The sequence below is a fragment of the Apostichopus japonicus genome, chromosome 9 (assembly GCF_037975245.1).
Source record: "Apostichopus japonicus isolate 1M-3 chromosome 9, ASM3797524v1, whole genome shotgun sequence".
NCBI classification, from domain to species: domain Eukaryota; kingdom Metazoa; phylum Echinodermata; class Holothuroidea; order Aspidochirotida; family Stichopodidae; genus Apostichopus; species Apostichopus japonicus.
In genome coordinates this window covers 25679334-25690398 of record NC_092569.1, presented here as the reverse complement: position 1 = coordinate 25690398, position 11065 = coordinate 25679334, and the positions used below count along the sequence as shown (strand labels likewise).

General features: G+C 39.2%; 1 protein-coding gene across 2 annotated transcripts; it reads left to right on the top strand.

Moving 5' to 3' along the window:
- The first annotated feature begins 607 nt into the window (after positions 1–607).
- LOC139974456 (cytochrome P450 2F2-like) lies at positions 608–10752 on the top strand. Of its 2 annotated transcripts, XM_071981625.1 has the most exons (7): positions 608–883; positions 2834–3160; positions 4500–4647; positions 5745–6172; positions 8426–8653; positions 9140–9337; positions 10054–10751. In XM_071981625.1, exons 2-7 carry the CDS (start codon positions 2836–2838, stop codon positions 10254–10256), a joined length of 1530 nt encoding a protein of 509 aa, XP_071837726.1. In that variant the 5' UTR covers positions 608–883; positions 2834–2835; the 3' UTR covers positions 10257–10751. The 2 variants fall into 2 exon arrangements, with proteins under 2 accessions (XP_071837726.1, XP_071837727.1); XM_071981626.1 differs by lacking the exon at positions 608–883 and having other exon boundaries at positions 10054–10752.
- The last annotated feature ends 313 nt before the right edge of the window (positions 10753–11065 follow it).

The window sequence follows — 11065 nt, the reverse complement described above, 5'->3', positions numbered from 1 at the left end:
TGAGATGAATAATGGATGGATGGATGGATGGATGGATGGATGGATGATGGATGGATGGATGGATGGATGAATAGATGGATAGATTTCATATATACTATGATAGTTTGGCATCTACTTATACATTGCAAAGGAACGAGACTGTTTTATGATCATTCATATTATAGTACTGTGCACAATTTATTTTAGCAAAACTGCATAAAGGCAGTGTGTGTTTGAATATATACTGCTGGCAGATAGTGTAGCTATATGAACAAATTAATCATTGCAAATTGCAATTTATAAATTTATTTATTTACAACAATGAAGTAACTTGAGAAACGAAAACTAAGCAATTATAACCAAACACGAAGAGTGCACCGATTATATTTGACTAATACGGGGATTTGAAGAAGACATAATACAAGTAAAAAATTGTGAGAAATTATTCCAACATCAACATGGCATCACAGCAACTCCGTATAATTGAAAGACAAGCTCAGTAGGCGGGACAAAGAAGAATCAATTGCGCATGTGCACGCGGATCGTTTGGTCAATCGGGGCGTTAATCTCATAAAGAATATCAGGTTAATTCCTTATTTACAAAAGGTTATTCTTTCTTTCTTCTCTCCATCCCTTGTCTACTAATCCCCTTACATCTATCTCTTTGTTTTCGCCAGGCTCATTAACCTGTCTGTATTCTGTGCGTGTCTTTGTTCCTCTGTTACCCTTACTTGTCATTTAGCCTTTGAAGAACAACCTGCTAGGATCGAAACGTCAGGCCAACTTACTTTTATACACATTCCCTTACACAGGCTCTCTAGTGGATAAGCAGTTTTCCTAAGGTTATTCGTCAGAAGGTGGTCAAACGGTTTTGCATTTCATCGTGTGTTGCCTTGTTTAAAAAGTAAGTATGCAGTTTACACTATGTAAATTTCTTGTGTGGAAGCTTTTCGATTTTGGCGTAGGTTTTCTCGTTACTTTATTGATTTATATTGTTTTTCATAACTTGGCTTTAAAAAATAACAGTTCATAAATTATCCCTGTTTATATTATTAAATTATTCCTGCTAGTTATATTGGTAACAATTATAATAACGTTTCATAAAGTTATGATTTTCGTTTTAGAGAGTGGGCGGTATGAACATGTTCAAAATATTTACATGCAAAAGAGTGAATGATGTATGGTGACTGAGTTGAGGATGGGTGGTGGTGGGGAGGTGGTGGATGGGGAGGTGGTGGGTGGGGAGGGGGTGAGTGGGAAAAGATACTGCCCTGTTACTTTGGAATGCTCTAACGAATACTGTTTGGTCGATTGAAGTTAAAAACGAGATCCAAAGAAAGAACTTGAACAATAACACGGGAAATCATGTAGAGTGGTTGAGGTTTGAATCAAAACATGACAGAATGGTGTAGTTTGGTATTATTTCTTCCGGCCGGGTCACGTTACGGGTGTGTTCTTATTTTTAGTGGTTGGGTGTGGTGGAGGCGGATAAGGGGGGGGGGGGAGGCGACCTTCTCTACAACAATTCACTTTTCATGTCATTGGAATTGCAGTTCGCTGCATGCGTGCCCAATTACGGTGTTCCTGCTTCTTCTGCTTCTGTTTCTGTTAGATACTCGTTAAGAAACCCTCTCGGGTATCACAACGAGGATGTTTGTGCGTGGGCAATCTTGTCTTAAACACCTCAAGACTAGGGCTCTCTTTAACGGCCAAGGATTGTGTATTCCAGTCTTTTATAGTCCTAGGATAGAAACTAAACTGAAAAGCACGATGATCATGTGGAATTTGTATATAGCGGCCACGCCTCCCTGGTTTCAAGAAGAGATTAGTCTCGTTTGGGACTGCAGTTAGGCCATTAATAATTTGGTAAAAGAGCATAAGTCTGACCCTTTTCCTTCTTTCTGTGAGGGCTTCCCACTTCAAAGTCTTCAAGATCTCAGTGACGCTGGATTGCCCACGGAAATCACGAGTTACAAAGCGTGCTGCCTTTCTTTGAAATTTTTCTATTTTATCTTGGTCTGAGACCTTATAAGGGTCCCAAATCTGAGCTGCATATTCAAGAGTAGAACGACACATAGACATATAGGCCAATTTACGTAATTCTGGTGGACAAGAGCGCAAATTCCTATTAAGGAAGCCAAGGGTTCTGCTGGTCCTAGAGCAAATCTTATCAATATGTGTAGAGAAAGATAAATTGTCACTAAACAGGATACCAAGATAAGGTTGCGCAGTGACGCACTCCAATATTTGATTGTATATGGAGTAAAAGAACACAGGTACCCCCTTTTTTTTACTTTGTTGTGTTCACCCGTTGTGTACTAAACGTATGTTTATTGTATGTACTTTTCCTTAATTCTTACTTGAAGCTTGTTCTCTCTATATTTTTATGTCTGTCTATCTGCTTTGAAAACACATTATTTTAGACTCGCTTTTACTGGGTATAATAGACTGTGTTTTCACTTTTATTATGCATAGATACTACGTTTGGAACTACTTACTTAATTCTTAACGTTTTTTTAAATTTATTATTTTGGTATTTATTTACTACGTTTAGGGTTCTATGTTTTATCGTTTAGTATTGGTTGTTTATAACTATCTGTGTTATGCTTTTACAAATAATTGTCTTACTGTACTATAGTTTCTCATACCTATTTAAACATAGACTATGATTTAATCTATTTTACTATCTACATACTTCTGAAATTGTTTTGGACTATATGCGTTTTAGTTTTTAGTACGTTTAGTACGGGTGTGTTTTTTCATATTGTTGCTTTTGGCTTTTAATTTTTAATTTTTGCCTTATTTTTGGTTCTATATATTTAATATTTTGGTTTTTGGTTTCTATTTCTCCTAGAAATGGAAGCGTTTGGCTCTTTCATCACAGTGTTCCTTGTTGTTGTAATAGTTTGGCTATTCATAAGAAGCAATCGTCGACGTTGTACTCTGCCAGGACCGAAAGGGTGGCCATTGCTTGGCGTCTTACCGTATCTACCAAAGAAATGCTACAAGTATTTCACGGAACTGTCCAAGCAATACGGCGATATATATTGCTGTCGATTGGGAACGACCGATCTAATTATAGTCTCTAACCTTGACATTCTTGATGATATTTATCGTAGAAGAGGAGCAATTTTTAACAACAGATTCTTGAATTTACCAGAAAACATTGACTTACCACTAGGTGAGTGTTACGCAAGATTATAACGTTTTCAAGTAGAACAGGGAGGGGAGAAGGGGGAGAAGGGGGGGTGGCTCACATACTTATTAATCTTTCTTGTGTTTTCGGTTACTTGTTGCCTATACATCTTGAAAATATCCTTTTTGTTTGTTTAATTGTTCATTCTGTCTTGCAAAATAAAGCAATACATATAAGTGCATGGTATACGCTACCCAAACAGCTATAGAATACGCAGTGTTGTGGGGGTGGGGTGTTGTGGGCTGGGGAGAGACTGCTGCCAGAGACATTGCTGCCTAAGCAAACTGCGGAGGAGAAATTAAATCACCGCTATTGGTTGGTTGGTTATCATGAGCCTAGATATACATCGTCAAAAGTTTTGGAATATTGTAACAATTGTTTTCATTTCTGTATTGGAACCATTGGATTATGTGAAAAAATGCTTCAGACAAAATGTTTTCTTCATGCACATTTAGCCTACAACTATTAAGACTAACGTTTTTTTTCAGAATCAAATATTGACTTGTCTAACGAACAGTTTTGAACAGCTTGCCTAGTCTATACTACTGATTTATAGTATTCTGTATGTAAAGTACTGTAGTATGGCTGTACTGCACGTGTGCACACGTAAAATAATGTTTTGTGGCGCCCACGGTTGGCTGACCAGAATTCAACTTTGTGATAGTGCCGATAGTATCAAACTTATGTCTTCACCCCTACTGTTGGAATATACCAATATGTTTTGCCTCCCTTCTGTATACGGAAACTGCATTAGGGATACACTATGATTGATTGAAATGGGTATTTTGTTTAGGTTGGGACGATTTTTTTTTTTAACTGAATTAAATAGCTAAATTAAAACGCCCAGTACAATGACATTTGTATTAATAGCAGTGTGTGTGTGTGGGACTGTTATTTTCTCAACGTCAAATTAGGAATGTCATTATTGCTTCTGACGAAAATCGTGCCGGGCGGCACAGACTATTTCAGCTCCGAGTCTCTCCCATACGCAAATTTCGACCGCCGGGCGAGTACGCCCGGCAATGCCGCCCACCGTGACTTCGACGGCCTGTCAGCCACGCATGCTACTGAACACTTAATTTGCATAATAATTTAAAGGGAAGCTTATCAACAATATTGAATTAGATCCATTGTCGTCGGTGCCCTCAATTCTTGCCGTAAATGCCTCATCTACTATAGCGACGGTAACAAATACGGCATAATGGCGGTGGTGGTTGTGTGAGAGAGGTGGGGGTGAGGTGGTGATGCACCACCGATATGCGGCCGCCCCTGAAAGAGAGTGATACCATTCTTAAATAGTGATTAATTATCTGTTACATTGTAGGATTCGCCGAACTGCATTTAACTGACAAATGGGATGAGCTACGAAGGTTCACCGTAAAAGTTCTAAACAAGAGAGAACTTGGCGATCGAAGCTTTCAAGAATTACTCAGTGACGAAGCAACTCAGTTATTCAAACACGTGGCGGATTCGTAAGTATAAGAGTGTTATTCCTATTCTCAAAATAATGTACGCATAATGTATGCATCATAATTAACTATATCTATAAATAACTATTAATTACCGTATCGATTATCAATGTTCATTATTGTAAATTTTACCTTGGGTGCACGCTAGACACGGACCCAGATGAGGTGAGGGGGAGGGGGAGGTAGAATGGGGTACACATCGCCTTTTCCGTACGCATGAAACTTAAAACTATTAATACTAGCGTAATCTTGCGTTTTTACCTGAGTAAGGACCTAATTTATATCCTGAATATGTGCTTCAGAATCCAACATTTACGTCTACACTTTAACTTCTGTTGGGCATCCCAGACCTTCTACGTGGACCCCGGGGCCGCACGCCATCTCTGTGTTTAAAAATGCTGGATCCGCCCATGCACGCTAAAGTCTCTTATGTTTCAGCTTTGACTCTTAGCTAGAAACAATATAGTGAAATTATCAATTTCTGACCAAAAATATGCTAACGTTATCGATGTTCGATTTAATAAATTCAGAGTTTCCATTTTGTATTACAAAAAAAAAACACATATACTGTACATAACTACCATATGAAACGGTGTTTCGGGATTACCTTGGATGTCTGCGTTGGCCAGTTACATCGCGAGCTATATCTCTTCCACTCTTTCTTAAATGTATATTATGAACACTGTTCTTAATCCCATATTTTCGATTGCCCGGTAGTTTGACCTCTGCAGGCCCTGGAGGTTGTTAACTTTCACTCTGCATGGCATGTGTCAAAGAGACTGTTTAGCGCTGTAACATATCTCTGATATATATATGTACATGCACGCACGCGCAGCGTAATTCCGCACTGACGACGCACAAAGTGTTTACTATGTTTGCTTGCAACACTGCGCCGTCGGTTCACTCGGTTATACGTTTACGGAGGCTTATGGATCCGTAAAACATGATATTACGTTTTTCTCTAAACTCTTACTATGACACGAATGTTTTCTCCCCTCCCCCCTCACCCTGAGGTTTCGATGTATAGGCATACGTTAAAACCTCAAATTTCGATAAATAGCTCATTGATATTTTTCCTTGTTTTCGTTTGCTTGTTCTAGGTACGGCACAAAGCCATTTAATCCTAGCAATGACATCCATCACTGCATGGGGAACATAATCTTCAGTGTGATGTTCAGAAAACGATGGGCGTACGACGATACCAGTTTGGCGGAACTACTTGAAGCGGCGCACACGGCACCACAAGTTATTAATCCAAGTTATTATTTTCTTATACCAACATTTGTTCACTATCTTGGCCGCTTCAACTTTATTCCGATGAAGAGCATGCGCATGGTTCAGTTAGCCTTTGAGAAGTTGAGTGGGTTTAGTGACGTTGAAATATCCAATCACTTGATGAACAATAATTCAACGTTAAACCCAGACGAAGAACAGGCGCATCGCCATTTTGCGGACATTTTTCTATCTACTGCAGATGGAAAGAAATCTAAAGGAGAGCAGACCTACATGACTGTCAATTCTTTGAAAGGTTAGTGTATATGTGGTTATGTAACGCTGCCAACGTCCTGGGGTGGGGAAATCACTGTCCCGGAACCAACCGAAGGGGCGGGAAGGTAAGTGGGGGGGGGGGGGGGAGAATGGTACAAAATAATACTCAAAACCGGACAGCAGACATCGACGGTGTAAGGTTAATAGGTATATAATTCTCATATCGTTCTTTACACTAGTTTTTATACTGTACATAGATACATGTAAGACATAGCCACGCTATAGGATCGGGCACTATTCATGAATGTAGCATCCCAACTATCGCGAAGCGCAGGGGTCGGGCACTCCACGTGGGTTGAATACTCCAGGCTGGAGCAGTGCAGGTGTCGGGTAATCCGCAGGGCTCGGGCAGCGCAGGTATCGCTACAGCGCTACGAAAATACACAGACATCTGCTCATTGCCTCGGCGGATGTGTAAATTAAACGGGCGAAACCCGTAGATTTCCGCTACACTATCTATGCATAAACTATATACCAAATATGAGAACACAAGCTTACATAGTTATGTTTTAATTTAATTATTGAGGAGTTTTTGTTTTTCTTCCTTCATATGCATGACCGTGTTACAGGGGGTACTGAATCCCTGACCAGAATGAAACGTACCCAATATGCTAACGGTTTTCTTTTTTGTACTTTAATCGTTTGCAAAAGTAAACAAGTGTCGTCTGCTACATAATTGTAGGTGAAAAACATTCAGTTTTTCCGGCTTGTGTGTAACTCTGAGTGCACGATATATACCAGGGCCGAAGATTCTCCACAAATTCCAACAGGCAATGAATACCGGCCTTCTGCAGGCGATCTTTGTTACTACATTTACATAGCCAGCTGCCTTCTATAGTAAGCCTAACTTAGGCCTAGGCTAGGCTAACTTGCAAGTATGATCCGCCGAGGAGCGTTCTTTCATCTTCGTCATTTTCCAAACACAGCAGAGGATTTAAGTTTCTTTGCCAATATCACTTTTCAAAAACCAAATAGAAATAAGTATGAGCATAGCATTTAACGAAATTTATAAAAAAAATCAATAGGGCAACTCAAGTTCAACTTACATCAAAAATTAGACCATAGAATAAAGCTCCTCATCCCATCAGGAGGGCGAGTCCACACTTAATAAAAACAAAATCTTGATGAATTTGTCCTGACCACCTAGAAACAGAAGGAAAAACAAAACATTAGTGTGCATGGTTGGGGTGTAGATGAATGGAGAAGGAATGTTGTGTATTGTTAGTCAAATGATATGAGCTTGAGATCAGTAAGTGTGGCATGTCTCAACCGCTGTATAATGAAGAGATGGATTGAGACGGAATGGTTAAGGAAATGGTAGGCATGTTAAGAATAAAATCAAATGTAATTTACATTTTTTGGGTCTTATTTAAAGTTTGGGGAAATTTTAGAAGCATACGTTCCTTTTCTGTTTTGGCCAATAATTGTAAGAGAGCTGTTTTGCCTTGGTTCTTAAAAGTTTCCAAATTAACTGTGTTGCGAGGAAGCTTAATTTGTAAAGTCACAGGAAGAATTTCTCAATAATGTTAAATTCTATTATCGTTCCTTTTTTGAGCAAAAGTAAACCGCATCTGCAATTTGGTTCTGTAAGTATTTAACAGATTTTATGAACAGTTTGTTGACTACTGCTGCTTGTTACTTGGCCTAAAATAACTGAACAACATCAGTTCACACTGAATTTCGGAAATGGCGGGTATTGTCGATTGTTGTCAATATTCCCGGACGGCAATCAACCGTAAGGCATTGTTCTAAAGTATACCATCCAAAGTGACGAGTCTTATAATGTTAATGGGCTACATTATGACCTTAAGTTAAGCATACAGCATTGACATATTTATGAAAATCAACTTCCAATTTTCTGATGACTCAATCAAGCTTATATAGCATATCTCAATATTTACTGCAGGCCGATATTAAAACTACCATATTATACATCGACGGCGTATTTTCGCAACCATGAAGCATGTCTAACTTCTTTCTTCGAATGACAGTTGTGATGTCAAACCTTGTCCTCGCGGTCTTGAAAATACAGCTACAATGTAAACTGACTTATCCTTTACCTTACCTTGACAGGTGTGATGTCAAATCTCTTCTTCGCGGTCTTGTATATACAGCTACCATGTTAACAGACTTAATCATATCTTGACAGGTGTGATATCAACCCTATTTCTGTGCGATTCTTGACATCACAGCTACAATGTTAACAAACTTATTCTTTATCGTCTTTCGACAGGTGTAGTAGCAAACCTCTTCCTGGGTGGTCTTGACAGTACAGCTACACTACTCATGTGGTTCATTTTGCTTCTATTAAAGTACCAGGACGTTCAGAAGAAGGCGAGAGAGGAAGTTCATGCAATCACTGGTCGTGAGAGATCACCAACTTTAACCGATAGAGATCAAATGAGCTACGTTAATGCGTTTATACAGGAAACCCACCGTTTTGTTAGCGCAGCACCACATGGTAAATCTTCTTTCAACTATCTTTCACATCTTTATCACGAAGTTTAAATATACTCTTTACCAAATGGACTGGTTTTTTTTAGGAAGGCAAGAAAGACTCGAGTTACTTTTCCATATAGCGTTGGCAGATTTGATTGGGAACAAGGTTATTTTGCTTGTTGTTGTATCTGCCATGTATTACTACTGACACCGTATAAATACATTTATATAAACAATGATGATGATGAGGACGAGGACGACGACGACGAGGACGAGGACGAGGACGAGGACGACGAGGACGAGGACGACGAGGACGAGGACGACGACAAGGACGACGAGGACGACGAGGACGACGAGGATGACGATACGTGTTTGTTTTGTTGATACTTCATTCATTGTCATGTTTTCGCAGGGAATATAACAGACGTGTTGACCCATTAGGTAACTGAAACGCACACCACCAATGGAAACAAAAAACCCATATCGGTATCATTTTTCTTCCCGGTAGGTTCATACCATTTGGTGTCACAAGATACAGAGTACGATGGTTACTTCATCCCTAAGGGAACTCACGTCGTTCAAAACCTATGGGCGATACACCACGACGAAGCTAACTTCAAAGATCCATTTGTCTTCAACCCAGAGAGGTTTATCGATGACGAGGGAGCATTCACGAAGAGTCGTTTAGTTGTGCCGTATGGAACAGGTAAGGATTGGTTGGGGCATATTCAATAAAGAACAGGATTTTGGATGATGGAGAGCATTAAAAGAAGGAAACTTCCTGGTGACCTTCAAGTTCTCCGCCCCCTCTAGTTCTTCCCACCTAAACGTGTATGGCAAGTTATGTGGGACAAACACCACATCATATATCCGCGTATTAATTTGAACATATTTATATAGGTGTTTTAATTCGAATATATACGTGTATATATATTAGTAGCCAATCAAAAGGCTTAAATATATCCGCGTATTAATTCGAATTTAAACACGTATTAAATCATGATGTTGTCTCGACCAGGTACGTTTGGACTGGGTGTACTAGGCCTACGTCAGTAAACTAACTTTGCAATCTCTCATTTGTTGCACTGGCGAGACTACAATGCGAGTGAAAGCTTGAAGACATGCCAGTTATCGTCTGATATAAAACGCGTATTTATTCGAATTAATACGCGTATATATTTGTATTAATACGAGGATATCTAGCCGGTGTTTGTCCCATATGGCTTGCCATAAACGTATCTCTCCTGTATTCGTTGTTTTGACTATTTCTTTGATAATTCCTTTCGGCCAAAAACTCTCGAAACTATGTACGTTACTTTCGAATGATATTCTAATTGTACAATGTTGCGGTATCAATACTTTTTTTTTCTAATTTGTCTTCTTCAAATCTTCGAATTTTGATGTTTCTTTCTATATTTTCAGGCAAACGGATCTGCCCAGGTGAAGTGTTGGCACAGAGAGAGCTTTTCCTTTTTGTAGCAACACTGCTCCAAAAGTTTGATCTGCAGCCTCCTGAGGGTGTAAGCCCCGATAGTATTTCGGTAGAAGGAGTATATAACGGAGCAGGCATTTATGTTCCTGACTTTAAGGTCAGGTTTATGCCTTTGACAAACCCTTCCACTTAGCAGATGTATACCAAGTAACTTTGTGTGTTGTGCAGTATAGAGCAATGAAACTTCACGATCACATCGAAAACTTCTTGGTCTTACGGCGGAGATTGAGGACAGATGGCAGCACTGACTACTTACCTCCCTTTTGGAATTTATTATGAATATTCATATCAAACGTGTCTTTGTTCGTATTTTATATTTTCAGACAATTGCAAATTATACAGTTGTAGAAGATAGGTGTAAGACTATTTTGGCAAAATTTAGACTAGAATATTATTTATGTTCGGGTATTGGCTTATAATTTAACTTCTTGATTATTTCCTTCGTTTTTTTTGTACAAATTATATTCTTCAAAGTATCGGCTTTTCCAGATTTCATTGGGCTCTAGGCTAGGCTTTACTAGTTCCAACTGATTATCTCAATCGATTTTACCAACAAGGCAACAGTCGGCATTTTCTGGCTCCAAAACCCATCCACCCACTACACCCCCAATTGTCAGGCCTTAGCTACGTCCCTGGGGAGGGGTGGGTCAGTATGATGGGGTGGGGGGGCGGTATGATGGAGGTTCAAGGCAACAGGTTAGAAAGCAACATGTGATCCATAGAAATCGAATATAAAGGAAGTCTCATTCACTTGAACATTTGTTATTTTTGCTTTCCTCTCTCTTTTGTTTTCTTGGTCTTTTTCCACTTTTAATTTGTGTGTCTGTTTATCCGAATACATAAATGACTACAAAACGTCTGCATTCCATTACCTTCCCCCACCCCCCCATAAAGTACCACTCTGTGACAACTATTGTATTTTCGTAATTAATAAATGCAATA

Bases quoted from the DNA above. Each gene is read 5' to 3' on its own strand.
- LOC139974456 (XM_071981626.1), top strand. From the start codon at position 2,836: ATGGAAGCGTTTGGCTCTTTCATCACAGTGTTCCTTGTTGTTGTAATA. The intron at 3,161-4,499 runs GTGAGTGTTACG...GTTACATTGTAG, and splicing joins AAACATTGACTTACCACTAG to GATTCGCCGAACTGCATTTA. The intron at 4,648-5,744 runs GTAAGTATAAGA...TGCTTGTTCTAG, and splicing joins TTCAAACACGTGGCGGATTC to GTACGGCACAAAGCCATTTA.